At 38.7% G+C, this 22,922-nt stretch overlaps 2 protein-coding genes across 4 annotated transcripts; one reads left to right on the top strand and one right to left on the bottom strand.

Annotated features, from left to right (window-relative positions):
- The first annotated feature begins 2,504 nt into the window (after positions 1 to 2,504).
- LOC104594533 (SOS3-interacting protein 1) lies at positions 2,505 to 5,584 on the top strand. Of its 3 annotated transcripts, XM_010254852.3 has the most exons (4): positions 2,645 to 2,786; positions 2,962 to 3,050; positions 3,172 to 3,256; positions 3,623 to 5,584. In XM_010254852.3, the coding sequence occupies exon 4, from the start codon at positions 4,050 to 4,052 to the stop codon at positions 5,406 to 5,408; it is 1,359 nt and encodes a 452-aa protein (XP_010253154.1). In that variant the 5' UTR covers positions 2,645 to 2,786; positions 2,962 to 3,050; positions 3,172 to 3,256; positions 3,623 to 4,049; the 3' UTR covers positions 5,409 to 5,584. The 3 variants fall into 3 exon arrangements, with proteins under 3 accessions (XP_010253156.1, XP_088754431.1, XP_010253154.1); XM_088898305.1 differs by lacking the exon at positions 2,962 to 3,050 and having other exon boundaries at positions 2,523 to 2,786; XM_010254854.3 differs by lacking the exons at positions 2,962 to 3,050; positions 3,172 to 3,256 and having other exon boundaries at positions 2,505 to 2,786.
- A 13,023-nt stretch (positions 5,585 to 18,607) lies between these two features.
- Positions 18,608 to 19,158, bottom strand: LOC104594532 (Methyltransferase-related protein). The gene is made up of 2 exons (XM_010254850.3): positions 18,944 to 19,158; positions 18,608 to 18,839 (listed from the first exon to the last, which is right to left on the bottom strand). Exons 1-2 carry the CDS (start codon positions 19,100 to 19,102, stop codon positions 18,741 to 18,743), a joined length of 258 nt encoding a protein of 85 aa, XP_010253152.1. The 5' UTR covers positions 19,103 to 19,158; the 3' UTR covers positions 18,608 to 18,740.
- Between the last annotated feature and the right edge of the window lie 3,764 nt (positions 19,159 to 22,922).

Here is a 22,922-nt window from a genome sequence, read left to right as displayed (position 1 = left end):
TCTTTTATAGATCCCACAAAAGAACTTGTTTGTTCCATCTCTCGCCCATCACAAAATTCAAAAAACTAACGGACCCTTTGTCTTGTACTGCATGGGTGTAGCGTGCTTGAGTTTGTTCCTCTGTGGGGGGAGCACCATGTCTGTGTGCTTTTCCATCCGATTGCGGGCATTCAAGTTTGTTCGTCGAACTGATTGTTGTGAAAATTGGTAGTGATTAGTGAAGATTTTGCAGGCGATTGGGCGAAGTGAAACTTGTTCCAGACAGAAATTACTAGATCTTGATTCCATCATCTATTAGCAGCAAATGATTAGGGCCATCTATGGGTCTGATTGACCTGCTTAGACTTGAACCGGTTTGATCTTGTTTCACTGGGTTATCTTTAGTCCAATTAAAGATTTGAATGTATTGTCCCAATGCACAGACAGGTTTGACTTGTTTCATGTAAAATGTAAATATATTAAAGAAAGGTCATTTATTAAATCACCTCTATAAAGAGCAACCACTTTACTAAGAAACATTTGTATTCTTGTCTCAAATGGTCACATGATCACTTAACCTGAGTAGAAAATGTTTAAACATGGCACCATGGTTTGTTTGTTTCGAAAACACCCTTAGCACTCTATATTAAGCTTTAAAAAGAAACTATATTTGATTTTATAGAATGAAGAGAGAACAATGGTATCTGCATTCAAAAGCGTATCTTCCTTTTTTTTCTATGTAAAGAACAAAATTAACTGAAGGAATGGTTATTAGCATTTTACCAAGGTAAAGAAAGAAAGATATTTCTAGAGAAAAATTTATGATGTTGGCAGTTGAAAGGGGTTTGGCCAATCAAACTCCCCTTGATGAAAACCCACCCACCTGATTTTTATTACGATAATGCCCGTTGATTGGTTATATGTTCTTCTTTCTTTCCATCATAGTCAAACCTTTTTATTTTCTTTTGATTAAATTTGTTTTAATAACATTAGGATTAGTATTGTTATTTTCTACTGTCAACGGAAGAAAGTTGATTAAATAAATCAGTGACAAACCATGGGGGGTGTTTAGTAAATGAGATAGATCAAGGTTCAAAATATACGTATCGTATCGTGACCTTTTTGATACATTTCTATAGAGAGTGTTTCGGGTCAGATCATGGTTCAGAAGATAGCCGGGCCTTAAACTGATACCTCTAAACTAGATTAAAAAAAATCACAAAAAAAAAGCACTGATACAGGTCGATACACTTACTGGCGTATTGGCCTGTATCGATACTTGAACCTTGAGCTAGACAAATGGAAAGCAATATGAAATTGATTGATGAGCATACCATACAGCTTATAAAACCTGACGTCGAAATTTTGAATTGGGTGTTACTAGCCGTGTGGGGAATCCATCTTTATTAGTACTCTTTACTTCAAGCTTAGTGCCATGGTTTCTGAATTTTAAAATAGGACAATTCAGCATTCAAACTTTAAAATATGTTAATTTAGTACTTACCATTAATTTGTGCATTTAAAAAGATATAAATGTCCTTCAAGTGCCATTTAATTTTCTTTTTCAACCATCCACATGTTGTAAAAAATGAACAGTCTAAGGTTCAAAATATCGATATGCCCAATACGCCAATAGGGGTGTATCGGGCGAATCGATACACATTTTTGTGCCTTTTTTTTTTAAATTTTTTCAAAATCGGTTCAGGGGGGCTGGTTTAGGGCTCCTCCACCCCCTGAACCGATCTGACCCCGATACACCCACTATAAGGGCGTATCAGAAGGGTCTTGGAATGATACATATCGGCCGATATGGGCCGATACGTATTGATACTTTGAACCTTGGAACGGTCCTAAATTCTTGCCTCTTCTGCTAAAAAAATTCAGAGTCACCAAAATGTTCACCGAATCCCAACTTTCTTAAATAGAAAAGAAAATAATTTGAGACTATTCATTTTTTGTCAATATTTAAATGATTAATAAGAAAAATTAAATGACATTTATCTTTTTAAATGCCACTTAATCACTAATTAACGGCAGATATTAGATTTACACATTTTAAAAATTCTAATACTTAATTATCGCATTTTAAAGATCATACACCAAAAGTGACACTAGGCCCAGATTACAAGTACTAATGGAAAATTTTACCTAAAATAAAAGAAAGGAAATAATATAACTTGTAAGCCAAGGCTGTGTATATCCTCGTCACCATTTAGAGTTGACAGCTGTTCATAAGATGCTCACGTCACGCAGCCCCAAATTCCAACAAATACAAACAGCTGTCCAGCGCTCATAGACAATGAATGATTATTTCTTATTTGAGATACTCTTTAGACTTGTGTCGTGGACAAAATGATCCGTTGTCTATTTTGAAAAGAATTCTAGAAAAAACGTAGATATAACACAAGGTTTGAGTACGCGCCACGCGTATGCTCCAGATACGATAGGACTGCCACGCGTCGGATGATGTCACCAGGGATGAGACACTCCAGATCTTTCCACTCTAGGAGGGTATTTTTGTAAACATATTTACCTCGTCCGCTGGATTCTGGAATTCTAAGATTTTTTTGGAAGGTCGGACCGCATCGCCGCAGAGGTTGGCTGTTCATTCAATCTTCAATAAACAATATTGGTATTAATTATTATTTGTCATATTGGTAATTTTGGTCCCTTGATAGGAGAATATCAAGAATTGGTTGTTTTCTGATTTCTCTCTGCTTCTTTGAGAGGTGCCGCATCTCATTCTCCGTTGGTGGTGACTGGTTGTTGTTTAAGGTGCTTCTCTCCAAGTCTCTCTCCAATTAAAGGTAAACTTATTGAGTTCACCGATTCCGATGTTCTGTATTTGGATCTTATGGAATTTCATATCTTCTTCATAGCTTTTTGATATTCTTAGAGAGATTTCTGGTTTCCTACATTTCATTTTCTTCTTTGTGGATGGCGGGTGAGTTTATAAAAAATTATAATTTTCTTTTCCTCCAGGTTGAAGCTGGATTAGCTTGCATGGTTTACGTCCGTTTTTGTTTTGTGTTTTCTCTATGTGGATGATTTTGTTGTGGTCGTTCGATTATGTGAGGATTTATTCAATCCTCTGTTCTTTGCTTTCATAAATATGTTCTCCACTCCAGGATTTTTCTTTGTAAAAAGCTTCCACCTTTGGTTTTGATACGAGTCTAGGTCTCTTTTTTGCAGTGAAAGTGTTCGATAGCGTATTTGTGTAATTGCAGGAGATCTGATTAGCCATAACTCAATACTACAATTTACAGCAGTTCTCATGGTACTTCCCCTTTACATACAACCAAAATTGTGATTTTTTTTTTTTTTATTTTGCACTTGTTCTATGCCAGTGCGAAAGTCTTTTGTTTGTTACTGTCTTTTATAACATTTTTCCTGTATGAAGTTCTTTCCAGTTCAGGACTCATCCATGTTTAGACAAACGGTTATTCTGTGATATTTTGGGTAAATAGTTATATCAGTTAAGATCAATTCAGCAAGTTTTGTTGATCTTTTATCTTATTGAAACTTAGGTTGTCCTCTATGTCTATTCATTCTTTACAATTTTGTGGTACTAATTTCCTTTTTCTTTCCTATTTCTCCTTGTAAAGTTTGCACTATAACCATTGATCCTTTATTTCTCTTTCAGGTCTATATCTCATATTTGTTGGAAAATCAAGCTCTTGACAGTTCCCTTGATCTGTTATTTGGAAACCATCCAAGATCTGGTAAACTTATCCATTTGATTTCAGTGGTCACTGATAAACAAACTTCAGGGAATGCTGAAAGATGTGCTTGAGCACCAGTATTTACATCTCTGAGGGCAATGAGGTTCTAGCTCTGTTTGAGCTCCCTTTGTTCATCCTAGATGAGATTGGACATATAATCCACAGCGCATCTTGGCTCCATGTCCAAATGAGCAATGGGGCTCTTCGTACAAAGCCTGTTGTATTACATCATGACCTTTGTGAAGATGGTTGAGCTCTTTCATTTATAGGACCTCCTGCTCCATGAATAACATATATTTTATTTAGCAGGATAACTAGTATTAGTGCAGATCAGTATTTGTAACTATAATGGAAAATAAAGGGAGTGTGTTGATGCAAAGGTACGAATTAGGGAGATTATTAGGTCAAGGTACCTTCGCTAAGGTTTATTATGCAAGGAACCTTAAAACTGGACAGGGTGTGGCCATTAAGGTAATTGACAAAGAGAAGGTACTGAAGGTTGGGCTGATTGATCAGATTAAACGAGAGATTTCTGTAATGAGACTAGTTAGACACCCAAACATCTTGCAGCTTTATGAGGTTATGGCTAGCAGAAAGAAAATTTACTTTGTCATGGAGTATGCTAAAGGAGGTGAGCTTTTTAACAAGATAGCAAAGGGCAAGCTCAAGGAGGATGCTGCAAGGAAATACTTTCAACAGCTCATAAGCGCTGTTGATTTCTGTCACAGTAGAGGCGTTTATCACAGGGATTTAAAACCTGAGAACCTACTGTTGGATGAGAATGGGAATCTAAAGGTTTCTGATTTTGGATTGAGTGCCCTTGCTGAATCGAAGCGTCAAGATGGTTTACTTCACACAACTTGTGGGACCCCTGCCTATGTTGCTCCAGAAGTGATCAACAGAAAAGGGTATGATGGGGCTAAAGCCGACATTTGGTCTTGTGGGGTAATCCTATTTGTTCTATTGGCTGGTTATCTTCCATTTCATGATTCAAATCTGATGGAGATGTATAGGAAGATTGGTAAAGGAGAGTTTAAATGCCCAACCTGGTTCCCATCTGAAGTACGAAGGCTGCTGTCAAAGATGTTGGATCCAAACCCTAATACTAGGATATCCATTGCGAAGATTAAGGAGAATTCTTGGTTCAGAAAGGGGTTTAACTCAAAATCAGCATTAGTTGAAACAGAAAGCAAGGAACCAGCGCCTCTGGATGTTGACACAGTTTTTGGTCCTGAAAATAGTGGCACTGCTACTGAGCCAAAGCAGGAGTCAGCAAAGCTTACCCACTTGAATGCTTTTGATATCATATCTCTTTCAGCAGGATTTGACCTGTCTGGTTTGTTTGAGGAACCCGACCACAAAAGCGAAGCACGTTTCACATCCAGGCAGCCTGCCTCAGTCATCATCTCGAAGCTGGAGGGTGTTGCTAAGCGCTTGGGGCTGAAGCTGAAGAAGGATGGGGGGTTGTTGAAATTGGAGGGATTAAAGGAAGGGAGGAAGGGAGTGTTGTCAATTGATGCAGAGATATTTGAGGTCACTCCAACTTTTCATTTGGTGGAGGTAAAGAAGTCCAGCGGTGATACTTTGGAGTATCAGAAGATACTGAAACAGGATATGAGGCCAGCTCTCAAGGACATTGTTTGGGCTTGGCAAGGTGATCTACAGCAGCAGGAGCAGGATCAGGAGCAGCAGGAGCAGAGCAGTTAGAGTATGCCTGGTTCCTTCCTACTTTAAGAATGTATTACTTGTTTATTTAATCTTTTGCTTTTTACGTTTTCCTAAATTATGTGGTTCAGTGTCTGTTTTTTGACAAGTTGTCTTCATCTTTGCGAGACTGTATTGTGATGGTATGTACGTGAATTTGCAGTTTACGTTTGCTTAAAGATTTTGTGCAACTAATGTCCCAATACCCAATACCCCAGATAGCTGGGAGCCTGGGATCAACAACATTTGGGTTCCTTCGGTGAGCTCATTCATGATGTTAGGATGATTTTTAAAACTCATAGAGGCTTCAATGAAAATCTCTCATGGGGCATGCCATATTTGCTATTCCATTTTCACACTTTTGGTGGCGTTTCGATTGTCATTGTGTTTTTTGTGCTTGATATCACAACGATGTCAGCGTCACTGATGCCAATCTGATCAAGAATTCTTGAGCGATTATTTTTATTGTGAGGTCCGTGTCTTAGATGGATTGGGCTGTTGTGTTGACCGTTGAGACGTCAACTTGTGGAGTTTGTTGCAGACTTAGGTTGTCCACTCCTGGTCGTTGTGGGACGGCGCGGTTCAAACGTCAGGCTACACGGCCGGCCCACAAAATGACTACAAACGATGACTACTAGTTTTAATTTAAAAATCATGATTAAAATGTGAGACAGACACATTTGTATTTGTTTGTGTAATGCCTACGAAGTTGGTCAATTCGTAGAATCTAAACGATAACTCATAACGTGTGGTTTGTCATATTTTTCTTGGGTCAAAACACGCAATTAATCGCGACCAATCACCCAGTATGCTAGAAGTGGTAACCAATCATCAAAATTCACGGGGTTTTAATCGGTCAAACTTCAAACTTCAAAGTTCTTCGAACAGTATCATATCTTTCTTTACTTTAAGCTTGGAATACGCCTTTTCTTTTCCCTGCATTTCCGTTATTTCATGGAAGAATATCTATCTATTGTCCTATAAAGCTTAACTGAAATTTTAACCTACAAGTAGTAGCAGAGCTATGCCGGTTAGTGAAGGCAGTTGGTTCTCTCCTCTCTTGATCCTTTCATGGTCCTTGTTATTGGGCCCCTGATTCCAGCCAGTGTTTCTCTTTCAATGGTATCTTTTCGACTGTAGCATTTGGTCTCTTATAAATTTCTGGGAAACCTTTTAGCCCTACAAAAGTTCTCCATGGGATCTGCAAATTATGCTCATCAACGAAAGAATTACTATTTGCTAATCTTTCTCATACAAATGATACAAGGGTCCATTTGGTTTGTGGGAATAGGGGCTGGTTTCACACTTTCAGCCTGAGCTTTAACCATGGTTCAACTGATATTACAGAAATGACATTTTAGATGTTAAAATGCCTAAAATGTCTAAAATGTTCACCGATATGACACTGATATTACAGTGACATTTTCAGCCTAAGCTTTTACCATTGCACCAAGCAAAGGCCTGAGCTTTTATCATTCCACCAAACCTATAATTTCGAATTGGAATTCACGGATTCACTCAATTGATTAACAAAAGAGTAACTGTCTGGATTTGCAAAATACATTTTAGCATTAACAGGCATTGGAACTCACCAATCCATTCATTCCTTAGGCATCCAAAGACAACCCTAAGAACGTCCTCATCATCTTCAAGGTCACTCCTACGATCTGGATTCTCCTACCAGAGGCCTCAACAACTACAAACAACTTTTTCCATGATTCCACATAGATAACACAACCACTCAATCATTCAACATGCACCATCTTTTAAGTATCAGAACCAAATTGATTAAATATGGGCTGCAAATATTCCATGACGTACAGCAAGACACGAGACCATTTTCTCCATCTCATCTGTACCAAACACAAAATGAATGGCATGGCCCCTTGCATGGCTTAGTATGTCATTAGCTGATTTCAAACCCTTGAGATAAGGTAAGCTTTTTTTTTTTATTTTTGGGATTATTTTCTGAAACATCCCTCCACTTCTCTGACTTTTTCTTAAACTTACCCTCACTTTTCAATACCTCTAGAGGCCTTCCTTTCAAACATTTGCTGTTAGAAAGTGTTTGCAAGATTACAATGCTCCATCCTTTCAACCAAAAATTCAAGACTAGGTCCATCCATTCACTAAAATTGAACTCTTGATGGGCAAATGGAACCGTCGGTGGGTTGTGAGATGAGTGGTCATGAAATAAACCAATAGTCTTTTTGTCATATAAAATTAGTTATTAGGGTAGACTGGCTGGTTAAGGTTAGTTGTCTTTAAAAAATAAAAACTGTACACATGAACCAGTTCTGTTACGATCTCTAACATTAACATGACAGAAAGTATGTATGTTATAAACAAAAGCATCTGACATGGGCTCGCTAGAGGTATCAAAAATGTGGGGGGAGTTTCAGATGATAACCCTTTCTTATGTCTTTGATAAGGCAAACATGCTCTGCATTATGGATAACCCAATAGGCAAACATACTCTACCACTGTGCCCATTGTCATTATAGAGATGTAGGCAAACTGCTATAAAAAAACTCAGTCCTTTTAAATTGTAGATATAATTGCTTTTAGGTGTGGATGATAAATCCATGCTTCCTTGTTCTTGACAAAATTTATGAAATCTCAATGAGATGGCTTTAACATCTACATTGAAAAAGTGATTGTACCTACAGTTTAATAGGAGCCAAAGTTCTCTCACTGCTAATAGTGTTTCTCAATCATGTAAGACTTTACTAGCTAGGGTTACAGAAAAGCAACAGTAAAGTAACAGGGTAGGAAGGGTCCAAGATTAGTCAAGTCCACTCATGAGCCAAGACAGAGGTTCATACCTCAAGGTTATCCCCATTCAACAGATATGAGATATCCTCCAATTGGGGCTTTCTCCCAAGTAACTTGTATCCTGGGAAGGTTAGCTAAAAACAGCTGACAGAATGCTCTCTCATTAGTTTTGCAGGCTATCAGAAAATGAATAATTTGGTTGGGCTCTTTCAGCACTTGCACACAAGGAATATGACTGCAGTATAACTCTTAACTAATTCAATATTAATTACAAGTTATAACCCTTAATGGTTAAGGAACTAAAACAAAACAAAACCATACAAAATGTATGCATGCCATGGATCAACTTAGTGAAAGGCCATAAGTGATTGTCACGGCCATTTGGGGTCTTGGGAGAGGTAGACTGGATGTAGACCTAATCTTATGACATTCTTTTGCATAAAGTGTCCACTCTTAGACTCGAACACAAGTTTCACACTTTCAGCCTTAACTTTTACCATTGCACCAAGCAAAGGCCATGATTCAACTGATATTACAGAAATGACATTTTAGACGTTAAAATGCCTAAAATGTTCACCAATATGATACTGATACCGCAGAATGACATTTTCAGCCTAAGCTTTTACCATTGCACCAAGGTATATTGGTAAAAAGCTTTTACCATTGCACCAAGCAAAGGCCTGAGCTTTTACCATTCCACCAAACCCGCAATTTGGAATTGGAATTCATGAATTCACTCAATTGATTAACAAAAGAATTACTATCTGGATTTGGAATAATACATTTTAGCATTAACAGGGATTGGAACTCACCAATCCATTCATTCCTAAGGCATCCAAAGACAACCCTAAGAATGTCCTCAACATCTTCAGGTCACTCCTACAAACTGGGTTCTCCTACCAGAGGTCTCAACCCAATTCCTACATCAACTACAAACAACTTTTGCCATGATTCCACCTAGATAACACAATCACTCAATCATTCAAAATGCACCATCTTTTTAAGCATTTCAGGTGTTGTCTCATGACTTTAGGCCTGATGGATGGATAGCAAATGAGACCTTCAGGAAAACTATGGGAGATAATGTGGGGATCTTTCTTCTGTATGCATATGTGTAACAATAGTTAACAATCAAGGAATTAATGTTAGGATAGTTTTTTAGATCAGCAATTAATGTTATAATAGTTTTTAGTCCAAGTATCATATTCCATTTGTCAAGGTGCAAAGCATCCATATCTCTCTTCCCTCTCCCAACTCTTGTCATTCTACCCCATTTAGGTCTCTTGACACCCCATTCTCTTTTCTTTTCATCTTTGTCTAATACTATAGTTTTTCATAATTCCTCTTTTTCTTCATAATTAACATAACTTTTATTGATTATCAAAGAAAAAATGATAACAAATTATCAAAAAGAAAAGAATGCATGATAACATACGATATATAGAATACCCCAATGCAGCTCTACTCTATTTGAAGGTGCCAACAGGCTCAGTTTGTAGGGTCTCTGACTGGTTCCAGCGGAAACTCAGGATCAAATTCCCACCTTTTTTTTCATCCGCAACAGAAAACATAGCTTTATTAATTAGAAGAAAAAATTACAGAATCTTGAGTAGCCTTGGCTACCTCAGAAAATCTTAGAACAACATCAGAAAATTTTTCTTACATTACAAAGAAGCCTAAAAGCAATTCCCTCTATTAACACCTTGCTTGGCTAAATGATCAGCAATGCAGTTTGCTGATCTGGGAACCCACAAATGCTGATCAAATTCCCACCTTCACCCTTGTTAGGGGGTTGTATGTATGGGGGACGGGCTATCCCCCATTGTCTAGCCACATTAAGCCTTCTTCTTCTTTTCTTTCTTTCTTTCTTTCTTCTTGATGAGTCAAGTCAAAAATTCATTTACACTGAAAACTTGAAACCAAGGTTTCAAAGTATCATTACGCCCCAATACGCCAGAAGGGGTGGTTGTATTGGTACTTCAAACCAAACTCCAGTCCTTTTTTTGTTTTTTTTTTTTTTCAAAAATAGGTCAGGGGGTGGGTATTAGGCCTGCCTACCCCCTGAAATGGATCAAAAGGCCAAAAGGCCTCTATTTTGAGTATTGGTACCCCACCGATATGATACAATATGCCTGATACAGGGCGTATCGTGTCAAAATTTTGAATCTTGCTAGAAACTAAGATGGTGTAGAAGTATACTAAAGAATAGAGCACATATAAATATAGTTTTACAATTGTACTACTTTTACTGTCTCCCCACTGTTGCCTTGGTGCATCTCCACATGATCTTCTGTTACTAGAGACAAAACAAGGGATTAGTATATAGTACATAGTTTCTCCACTTACATTACAAAAAAAAAAAACATATCCGTTGTTAAAGTATGGGCCCTTAGGCCATTTCTCACTACTATACATTTCCTTTTTGGCCTGCCCTTAGTTCTTCTACGCCCTTCAACTTGCAACAGATCACTTCTTCACTGCACATGACCAAACCATCTTATTCTACTTTTCCCCATTTTATATGGACTCTCCTAAATGGATGACATGTCCTTGTTAAACACTCATCATCAGAGTTTGACACTCCATAGTTGCGGACATTTCTGTGTAACATTCCTTTTTACCACCTAGCTTATTTGACATAACTTAGCAGCTAATCTACACACTAAGCACATAAGCTTAACCATCATCTGAAATATTAAAGTACCGCAATTTACTCAATCATTCTTCATAACTTTTCCCCAAAAAACAGCACTGATTGAATTTCATATTTTCACTCAACTGAACCAAAATGACAACACCTCATTTCAAAATTCTTCTAGAACTTAACTTTGTTGACCATCCTAAAGCAAGAGAGGTCAAATTGTAGAACAAAAACAAAGAATTTGACAGAAAATAAGAACAAATACTAACAGGAAGGAATTCAAGGCAACCGCCAACGATCACTTAGATGTAACTTCAGGCAGCCAAAAGGATGACAAATAACAACCTAAATAATTACTTTTCTGAAAGCACAAATTGGTATGCACACACAATGTCCTAGATCAGATTCCTAAGAGCTGGATCTGAAACTCCAAGTTTGGCTGGCTTGACATTTTTTTTTTTTTTGATCAATAGCAACAGATTTCATTAAATAGTAATAAGGTTACAAAAAAGGGGAGCTGAAGTATCTTAACTCCCCAGGGAAAGGATAAGTCCCAAGCTGAAAAAGAACAAAACAATTACAACTGAGCCCAGAACCCAGAAATCCTATTCACTCCTTGCCTAGCCAGACCATCAGCAAACGGGTTTGCACTTCTCTTAACCCAATTACACTGAACTACCATATTCTTGGACAACCATTTGAATTGTCTTCTTTCAACCAGTTCACTACCACCACAGAATCTCCCTCTACAATCAGCTTCTTGACCTTTAGGTCTTTAGCCCTTTGTACCCCTTCCAAGGCTGCTAACACCTCAGCCCTCAACGAATCCCCCACTCCAATTGAGCTAGAGAACATAGCTGTTATATTACCATTATCATCTCATAAAATCCCCCCAATACCCGAGGGCCCTGGATTCCCCATGCTACTACCATCAAAATTTAATTTGATAAATCTAGGAGGTAGAGGATTCCATGTAGTATTCAGGGTCTTCTTAGCCAAGACTGAACTTGCAATTTCTTTCCATTTTCTTAACATATCATCTGTTGAAAAATCTGTGAACTCATCCATTGTCTTCAACCGGTGTATTACCCTTATATGGATCATTTCCAACATATTTTCCAACCCTCTCTCCTTTTCTGAGAAAATCCTTGAATTCCTTTCTTCCCATACTGTCCAGCAAACAACAGCTCTCACACACCTCCACATGATCCTTGATCTTTTTGTTGGGCAGATGACAGAGGAAGAGGTAAACAAGCTTTGCACATTCGTTGGGGGAGTCCACCTGCACCCAAACAAAGAAGCAAACCATTCCCAAATATTTTTTACCAAAACACAGGATATTAGTAAGTGGTAACTAGACTCACTAGCAGCTCTACAGAGAATATACTAGTGTGGAGATAAACAACTATTGGGTCTTTTTCTTTGAAGTAAGTTACCTATGTTAATTCTTTCTAGAAAAGCTTCCCAATAGAAACTCCCAACCCTCGGAGGTATAGGTTGACACCACACATCCTTGACAGGGAATGATAAGCCAATAGGACTTTCCGGTTGCAATAGGGCTTTAAAGAAGGAGGCACAAGTAAAGGATCCAGAAGGAGACAAGGTCCAGATCCTACTATCTGTTTTTGTCGGCTCCAAGAAAACCCCATCAAGAATGGACAGAAGATTTGAGGTACAATCCAGTTCTGTGTCCCTGAGGGCTCTTCTCAATCCCAAGTTTCACCCAAACCCAGAATTTGAATTTGAAGGAACAAGGAAAGTGGCAATTGGTTCATTTTTAAAGGTGGAGTTTGCAAAAAGGGCGGGAAATTGGTCCTTCAACGGATGATCCCCAATCCACACATGTTCCCAAAACTTAATTAAGTTACCCGAGTGCAAATCATACTTGATCCAAGGAGAGAATAGAGGCAGAATAGCATGGATTGATTTCCAAGGTGATGCTCTTGTTGCCATAGCCATAATCCCAGAGTCCCATCCATTCTCTGCAAGCCCGTGAATACTGTCAATTATCTTAGCCCACAACTTTTCCTTTTCCAATGAGAATCTCCACAACCATTTCCCTAGTAAAGCCAAGTTCCTCTTCCTAATATTTCCAATCCCTAGACCTCCATCCTGTTTACTTCTACACACCACCTCCCACCTAACCCTATGATCCTTTTTCTCCTCCCTAGGCTCCCACAAGAAATCTCTCATTAGCTTTTCCAACTTGTCAGCCACCCATACAGGCACCTTAAAAACTGAAAGGTAATAAACGGGCAAGTTAGCTAAGGTAGGCCTAATTAGGGTGATTCTTCCTCCTAGAGATAAATAATTCTTCTTCCAAGATGCAAGTCTCTTTTTAAACCTCTCCACAACCGTAGTCCAAAAACTTCCTTTCTGAGGATTATCTCCAAGAGGAAGACCGAGGTAAGTTAGAGGCCAATTCAACACTTCACATTCCAAAATGTTTGCACATGCAAAGATCTCACTTTCCCCCATATTCACACCTACCACACAACTTTTATCAAAGTTAACTTTCAAATTTGACATTTGCTCAAAAAGTTGTAAAGTGTGTTTTAGATTCCTAATCCAAGTCATGTCCCCTCCCTCACAAAAAGAATTGTATCATCTGCGAATTGCAAGTGTGTGAGTGTGTGAGTGGTATGTTCTCCCTGCCTACCCTCCACCCTTTGATTTAGCTCCTAGAGTCTGCCATAGAGATCAATCTCCCCAAGACTTTAGCAACCAAGGTGAACAAGAAAGGAGAAAGGGGGTCTCCTTGTCTTATTCCCCTCAATGCCAGGAAGAAGTCCACCACCTTTCCATTCACCAAAATAGAGTAATGGCAAGTCCTAATACACCCTAGCACCCACCTGCACCATATATCCCCAAACCCAAAATTGATCATCACCTCCAGCAAAAAGGTCCAATCTACCAAGTCTAAGCTTTTCCCAAATCTAACTCACAAACCACACCCTTTTTCCTTGATTTCTTGAAGTCCTCCACACTCTCATTTGCTGTAAGTATTTGATCAATTATCTGCCTACCTCTCACAAAAGCTCCTTGATTATTTGACACAATGGTAGTGAGTACCTGTCTAATTCTAAGAGACAAGACCTTCGTAACGATCTTATACAAACTATTTACTAAACTGATTGGTCTATAATCCCTTGGGTGTGTTGCTTCTCTCTTCTTGGGAACCAAAGCAATGAAAGTAGAATTCAACCCCGGATTGATTTCTCCTCTTTTGTGAAACTCATCAAAAACCATCATTAACTCCTCTTTCAAAATCTCCCAACACTCTTGATAAAATGCCATCGAAAAACCATCTAGGCCTGGTGCTTTTGATCTATCCATAGAGAATATTGCTTCTTTTACTTCCTCCATTTCAAACTTTCTCTTTTAAAATGGTTTGCAAAGGCCCCAACAATCTCATCATGATTAGAAATGATTGTCCCCTCCACTTCCAAGCTTGAGATGAGATTTTTTCTTTTTCTCCCACTTGCCATAGCATGAAAAAATTTGGTATTCCTACCCCCCTCTTTCAACCATTTACACCTTGACTTTTGTTTCCAACTAATTTCCTCCTTAAGCAATTCATCCTCCAAATTGTTTTCACAATTTCTACCTTTGTTCTTTGTCCTCCTGTGTAATACAACCCCTCCCTTCCTTCACATCCAAATCTTCCAGTTGTGCAATCACAGCTTGCTTCCTTTCTTCTAGCCTCCCAAATTCTAGCTTATTCCATTCCTTAATTTTGCCCTTCAAAAATTATAACTTCCTATGGAATCTCATTCCATACCATTCTACTGAAGGGTCACTTTCTAACAACCATTCCCTGAATTTATTAATAAAACCTGGGTGGTGTAACCACATATTTTCAAATCTAAACGGGGCAGGCCTTGTATTTCCCAATTCTTCCTCTCCAATCGTAATAGGCCAATGATCTGAGGTTACCCTAGGAATTGTCCTGGAGGCCAAACTACCCCAATGTTCCTCCCAATCTACTGAGAAGAGAAATCTACCCAGCCTAGAACAAATGGGATTAACTTGTAGATTGGACCATGTGAAGTTACTATGCACCATAGAAATCTCTTTAAGTTCAAACACCTCCACAAACTGATTAAACTTCCTCATGCTTGTAGTCACCCTCTGCCTAGGATTATTTGATTCTTCTGAAAACCTGACTACATTAAAATCACCTCCTATACACCAAGGTCCTTCCCACAAACCCCTTATATCCCCTAATTCTTCCCACAGAACCCTCCTCTCTCTATAATCATTAGGCACGTAAACATTTGTTAAAACCCACTCAAATCCATCCTCCACCTGCCTAAACTTCAAGTGTACTGAAAATTGGCCTATCAACTCTTCCAATCCTATGCAAACCTTATTCTTCCATAGTGTAATTATACCCCTTGCAGACCCCCAAGAAGGTGCAGTAACCCAACTGATCCCCCTAGCTCTCCAAATGCTCCTGGCCCATCTAGCATCAAATTCTGCTCTCTTAGACTCTTGTAACATAACTATATCTGGGTTTATCTTTTTAAACACCTCTTTAATTACTGCTCTTTTCCTAGCACTTCCCAACCCTCTAACATTCCAACTGACAATTTTCATTCTGCTCTCTTGTTTTCCTCCCCGAAACCCAATAGGTCATCACTTAACCCCTTTCTTCTTTCCCCTTTGACACCCAAAATCTTGTCCCCCCTAGCATCCCTTATCAGTCTTTCGACCTCACTCAGTTTCTGAGTCATCTTCCTCTTCAACCTCCTCCAAACTGCATGCTACCCAACCTTCATCCACTGAATCCCTCTCCGCCACACTTGCTTGTGCATACCTAGGGTTTGGGCGGACTGAATAAGAGTGAACATCAAAGTCCCACGTCTGTGTGAGGTACCCATTGTAGGAAGCCCCTTGAACCCTGTTCAGTCCTTCGTGACTGTCCAACCTGAACTATCTTCGCTGGAGAAGAAGATAGATGGAGACTGCTGTCTATAGTCGTGAGCTGCTTCCCCTGGCCCACGTGATCACTTAAAACATCACGTGAGTCGGTCTTCACACCACTAATTAAACCGCATCTACCCCCGGTTGGTTCAGAGCAGGCGGTTCTCATATTATATTTACTCGACCCACACCCCCTCTTGGCCACCACATTAGCATAGGAAACCCGACCCTCTTTTGCTCCTAATAATTCAAAATTTTTTGAATTTTTTCCATTAATCAGCTTATTTGACCCTTGGTTTTCCTTGGACGACTTTACAACTTCCCCAAATAAATCTCCTTGCTCGCCAGTAACTCTCACCACCGGTTGCATGCCACGTGTCTACCAGCCTGTCACCTTAGCGTCTTCGACCTTTGTTCTTCTTCCCCGAAGAGTCGCTTCCACTTCGGAAATCAGCCAAACACGATACTAGTATCCATCAGCTAACACATCAACTGATCTGGGCAGCAACTCTGGTTTCACCCCTGCAATTTTAACCTCAATAGCATGTAAATCCTGAAAGTTAAACTCCTCCATGGCTCATCCCAACAACTTCACTATTTTCTCCAGGTTCGACACATTCCATAGATGAAACGGAAGACCTAACAACTTGAGTATGACACTTCCAGGGTTGAGTTCCATTTCATTACAGAGTGGCTTCTAATTCTGGAGTTGGAGCAGACCCTCTTCAGAATCAAACGTAGTGAAATCCCACTGCTCATCACCTACGTCAAGGATTGCCTTCCTGTCAGAAAAAGGAATACAACATTGGATTGAGTCCCTACGTTGCACACCACTGTATCCAACACTTTTCTCCAATCCTTCTGTAGGTACATTGTGATGAATCCAGAACCCATCGCACGATTGCGATGAGTTCATCGCAAATCCACGACTGCAATGAACTCACACCCGGGACAGGTCACGATAAACTTTGGCTAGCATGAATTTGCGATAAAGCTAAGGCACATGCGGGTTTGCAATGAACCCACATGGATTTCCGATGAACCCGAACATGCGTAAAACTACGATGAACCCGACACCATCACAGAACCGCAGAATCACGGTAGAACAGGAATAGATACTAGTTACACGTATGTCTTTAAGTTACACATATGGGTTTAATGAAAGTACGCTCGCCAAACGATGACGTCACTCGCGCCACGTCAATACAATAGGGTAATGCACGAAAAGAATTCGGAAGGGATAGAATTCTCTAATAATGATCCCTTAATAAGACCTCCTTTCCTAACAGGAGAGATCCTCTTTCCTAACAGGAAAGAACTCCTTCCCTGATGGCCTTAACCCTCTCTATAAAAGGGGGAGAGCAATTCTTCCCAAGGGGAAAGCAATTCTTCCCCAAGGGGAGACAACACAATATAACCCTAACCTAGGGTTTCTCAAGAGATCCCTCTTGCTCCTTCTCTCTTCTCTTCTCCTCCCTTCCCCACATCCTCTCTCTTTCCCGCCGCCATCTCCGGACCTTCGGAGACCTGACCAACCTCCGCCTTACCATGGTGTTTACACCTTCACTTCCTTATTAGCTGTTACCAACATTCTCCTCACCCAGGTATTCTTCTCCGCCTCCATCAAAAGCCTTTTCACCCCTATAGAACTATCAAAAGCTTCTCCGCAAGTGGAAGAATCTGCTTTGTATTTCCTTGCTCCTCATCATCTCTGTCACCTTTGTGGATCGAAAGTTTGTGCTCTCCGGGCTCCTTTGTATTCACATCTTGTATCTCGTTTAGATAATCTTGTAATTTATTTGCAACAGCCAGCCACCCCTGTTCCTCCTTCCCTTCCGGAATACAAACCATCTGTCTCCTATTGTCAAAAAATTCTGTGACAGCAATGAACCATCCTCTCTCATTTCTTCTCAGCTCAACTACAAATCTTTTCCTGTGCACTCCTATGGAGTTCCTCCAGCCTTGTTTCTGATAGAGTCACTCACTCCATCAATAAAGCCTTTCAACCACAACACCACTTCGTCTGTTAGGAGAACTGCTGCCCTCTTTTCTTCTCTGATTTTCAGTAGGTTCTTGCCTCCAGCCCTTGCAAGATCAAACAAGAATCTCTTCGACTCAACTTTCAGCTCCTTTTTCCACTGTTTACCTTCTGGAACCCTCCCGCGCTTTGAGTTCTCTCCATGGAAATCAACTCGCCTTCCTATCCCTCTATGCCCCATCCCTGGCTGGCTTGACATTTCACAAAGCCAACTAAAACAAAGCACATAATGCAAGCTAAAGAATGGTTTCCAGAGCATTGAGCATTAAAGAGGTGAAAGACATGGGATCACATCATCAAAGAGGTACTTTTTCCGGGATAAATTAGTATGGGAATTCTTACTGATGAATTTCCAGTTATTTTGCTGAAATTATAGTCAACTTAACGGGAATACCTTGCTGTTGGAATTCCCACATAGTGAAATATGGAAATACAATTAATTACAGCATGAGTATCCTAGGTTATGGCCACGGTGGACTGGTCCTTCATAAGACTCCATGACGAGCCACTAATCCCATAAAAGGCATGCTATTCCAGACTCGTAAGTGTAAGCAAGTTCTTCAATGGGAAGAATTGAGCAAGGTATTCGATTTAACGAGTAAATAATTTTCCATTAACTTCACTTTTTTGCCATTGTTAGTTATTTTTAATGGTAAAATGGAATATATAGATGCAGAAGAGAAAGTATTCTATAGGAAAACGTGGAAAGAAAAAGTAAAAAAAGAGGAAAAAAACTAAGGGAAAGAAAAATAAAACTCTAGCATACAAAACCCGTATAATTCTCACATTGTAACAATTACAAAAAAGCTCCTTTATGAACAAGGGCTTCTGAATTGAGTGGGGCGATTACAAGAGATAGACAACCAACACAAACAGGATAAAGCACAAACAGGGTGGAGGGTGGAAAGGGGGGAGAGGGGGAGTTTAAGAACAACAGGAGGGAAGAACCTCGAAATTATTCGGAACGCTTCGGAGAAACCAAATTTCTCCACAGGTACCTCCCACTGGCCATGTCAACGCAAGTCCAGAATCCCGAACACATGGCAGAGAAGACCTGTACGAAAAATGTAACAAATCGAAATATAAGGAGCCCCATCAAATTAAGTAAAAGACTATAAAGAACCCTAAACTTCGTTGCGTCAACGTCGAGAAAGGTACCTTTGTTGGTAGAGGAACCGACGGCGAAGATGATTCATGAATAGGATCGATCGATTCGTCAGAGTCTTGTGTTTCAGGGTTTGATTTCAGGTTCTTCAACACGAAAAATCCAGCGAGGGTGGCGGAAATGAAGAGCAGAATCAGCCTCAACGGACACATTTTCGGGAATTTGCAGAACAGAGAGATCCGGGGGGGGGGGGGGGGGGGGGGGGGGGGGAGGGTGTGTGTTGAAAAGAAGAGATGAAGTTGTTGAGTTTTGACAGTTTTGTTTCCAGGTCGGATTCGGTGTTGGGACAAAGAAGGTATTTGGTGGGCTGGAGCGACGGCACTGTTGACTTTCTTGTATTTGTTGTATAGACTGTGGACATATACTAAGGCTGCATTTATTTTAAGGATATATCTTTTCTTTTCCAGATAAAATGCCCGAGATAAGTCATTAAAGTAAGGAACGCCAAATACAACATAAATCGGAATTAACCTCTCACTTTGAACCCGTTTGGGAGGGCTTCTGCGTTGTAAGTGAGATGCGATGTGATGAAAAACAAGAATTACAAACGGAGACAAATAAAGCAATTTCAGCCGTGTTTCTGTGTTTCTGGCTTTTAAAACACAGTGATTGGCTTTTTGGATTTTCACCTACTATAATTTTTTACGTTGCTGCTTGGGGCTTACCGGCTCAGTTTGGAACGTCAGAAGCCCTCCCAAACGGGCAAATCCATGATACAATTTTAGGCTTAATTTATATTTATACTAGTGGGGACTCGTGTACGGGATTTGTTAAGTTAAAAATAAATAATAAAAGTATGTAAGAGTATACAATTGTTTTATATAATAATTAATAATTATATATATTTTATTACTACTTTTAATATTTTTTTTACAATACAAAAATAACAATAATTAATTTTGGCTAGAGTTATTTATCAAACATAGGAATGGCAATTTTTCTCATTTCCCCAATCCTTATGGGGATCCGAACCGAATGGGGCGGGGATGGGGATGATTTCCCCCCCATTGGTGAGGACAGCATGGGGACAGGGAGAACACTCCTTGCTAGACCTGTTCATGGACTGGGTAGCCTGACGCCCAATCTGTTATAAGTTGGGCTTGGTCATAATTTTAGGCCTGTGGGCTTGGGCTCGAGCCTAAAGAACCGAGCTCAACTTGATATTATATATTAAATAATAAAAATATATTTTATTTAATAAAAAATATATATACAATATTTTTTCTTTGTTCTTCTTCTCCTTTTTTCCAAGTAATAGTGAGATGTTTATTATTTTTGAGTTTTGAAGGTTTTTAATATAAATAAAACACTTTTATTGAATAAAAAAGAAAAAAAAAATTCTATTTTCAAATTTCTAGCCGAGCTCGAGCTCGGGCATGGGCTTCGAGCTTTATATGAGACTCGGGCTCAGGCTCAAGACCTAGGCCCGATGGTCGGGCCTGAGTGTATTATGTTGATACATATACAAAGCTCAACTCATGAACAGGTCTACTCCCTGCCCCGTGGGGGCCCCAATTCCCGTCCCATGGGATTCCCACTAATATATGTATATATACGCAAACATTTATATATGTATATATGTATACATACATCTATATGTAAATATTTTTAAAAATATGGTTGAATATGTTTGAATATTTTCTAATAGGATTGTAAACTTTAATTATTTTATTTTTATTTTTTCAAATAAAATAAAAAACAAAAACATATTGGTTGACATTATAAAGAATGACGAGGAATGGGGATCCCTGTGAAAACAGGGATGGGGAGAGGCTCCTCGTCCCCACCCCGTCCTATTGCCATTCCTAATCAAACTATTGAAATTGACCAACTTGATTTCTAGTATTTACAATCGGCTTTGGTGCAACAATTTCCAAACCCAAATGGGTTGGATTAGTTTCACTTTGGCCACTTGTAAATTGACTAAAATTGAATGACCCGATCATAAATCTAGTTATGTTAAATATTTAGTTATTTAAAATATTAAATAATATTTCATTTTTAATGTTAGATTTTTATTATTTGAATAACATTTAGATTGAATAATCCAAAAAATTAAATAATTATTAATAATATGAATACTATTATATCGATTATATTTATTTTGTCTTTTTAATAAATATTTTAAAGTTATTATATAATTTTATTAAAATATTTAAATAATACTTAATTTTTTTTAATTCAAACTTTCTTTAGATAAATGTAGATAAAAAGTGAGGGAGAAGATAAAAATAAGAATTAGAGATAATTTCTAGGAGAAAAACTCTCTACTAAATTAGAGATAATTTAGGGAAAATTAGAGATAGTGGGGGAGATTGCTTAGGAGAAATTTTAGGATACTAGATTATTTAGGTTTTTGGAACGTGTATGTGTGGGAGAGAGAGAGAGAGAGAGAGTAGATTTTAAGAAGATTTTTTTGGGAAAAGTAGAGTTTCCAATTGGTAATTTTAAAAATAACATGAATTAAAAAATTTTTAAAATGTAAAAATTTCTAAACTTTCTTGTTTTAACTGAAAAAGGTAAAAATTGAGATTTCAGGTTGAAAAGGCATTTGTTGGCAAAATTAAGCGCCTTGTTACATAGCACACCGTGGATTGCGAAAAGTTGCACAAAAATAAAACAAAATAAGCACCTTGATCCAAGCACGACAGCTATATTTAACTAACATATATACAAAAAATAATACATTCATAAATAAATAATTTTATGAATGCCTCCATAAATGGTTCAACTGCTCAACTTAGAAGGATTTCTGACAAAGTCAACAATTTCTAAGATAATGGTAAGATTAGGGTTAACCCAAACCAAAATCATGACTACTTGATAAATGAAATGGTCCAATCAGCGTGGTCAACAGTGAGTTAAGGCACGGCTCCATACAAGAAACCAAAATACTTTGTAAGCGTAACAATAAGCCTCTTCTTTTAGTTGGACAAATCATCAAGTGCTGACGTGGCAAAGTAAAACCCAAATTTTAACAATGAACCCATCAAATTTTTATTTATTTATTTATTATTATGAGCTGTTCCATTGCAACCTGGATGACCAGGGTTTAAATCTTGGAAATAGCCTCTTTGTTCTATTTGTGCAAGGTAAATGTGCATACATTTGTCCCTCCCTAAACCACGCATTGGTATCAGCCTCTGGCCCTCTGCACTGGGCTGCCCTTCATTTAAACCTAGTGCTCATTTATGTTAAACTAGTTCATAAAAAGCAGCCATCTAGAAGCAATTATAAGCATAAAAATCTGCCAAAAATATCCATAGTTTTTAAAAATGAACCGGTGACTGCATTAGTCAGGGGTCCGGTTACGGATTCAAACAGTCCGATCATTTGACCCGAACAGCCAACCCATTTTGACAAAAAATAAATAAATAAATTAGAAAATAGTCAAAACCGTTCAAACGGTTAACCGACCAGTTCAGTGATTTGCTGACCAAAATCAACAGTTTTGGAAAAAAACAGAACCAGTTCTCGATTTTTCCAGTCCAACCATCCAATCCAGTCCGGTTTTGAAAACAGTGAAAAAATCTATTACTAAACTAGACTAGAGATTCTGTTGTATGATTAATTTTACGCATAACCCTAAAAAGAACCGAGTTCCCAAGTCATATCAAAAGCATACCTATGGTAATGGGTGTTTGGTATTTGTGACTTTGGCGCGTTCACTCATATTTTCACCTTAATTATTTTCCTCACCATAGAACGTGAGCACCGAGGTCAATATATCAAAACTCAAACGTCATCCATCCATGGCCGTCTGTGGCAGGTGACTTTCTAACAAATTGAACTTGCACTGTAGCTTAGTTTTTTGCTTAGACAGGGCTAAACATTAAACATTCAGGCCCCATTCGTTTTTCGGTAAGTTATTTACCCGGATAAATACAGTTATCCAAGTAACTTTTTCCTCGGAAACACAAATCCGAGTAAGTACATTTACCCATGTTCTTTTATTTTTCATATAAATAAGAC

Source organism: Nelumbo nucifera, chromosome 2 (assembly GCF_055504915.1).
Source record: "Nelumbo nucifera cultivar China Antique chromosome 2, China Antique-T2T, whole genome shotgun sequence".
In the NCBI taxonomy this organism is placed as follows: Eukaryota; Viridiplantae; Streptophyta; class Magnoliopsida; order Proteales; family Nelumbonaceae; genus Nelumbo; species Nelumbo nucifera.
Note: the sequence above shows the minus strand (reverse complement) of the source record. Positions and strands in the feature narration are given on the sequence as shown.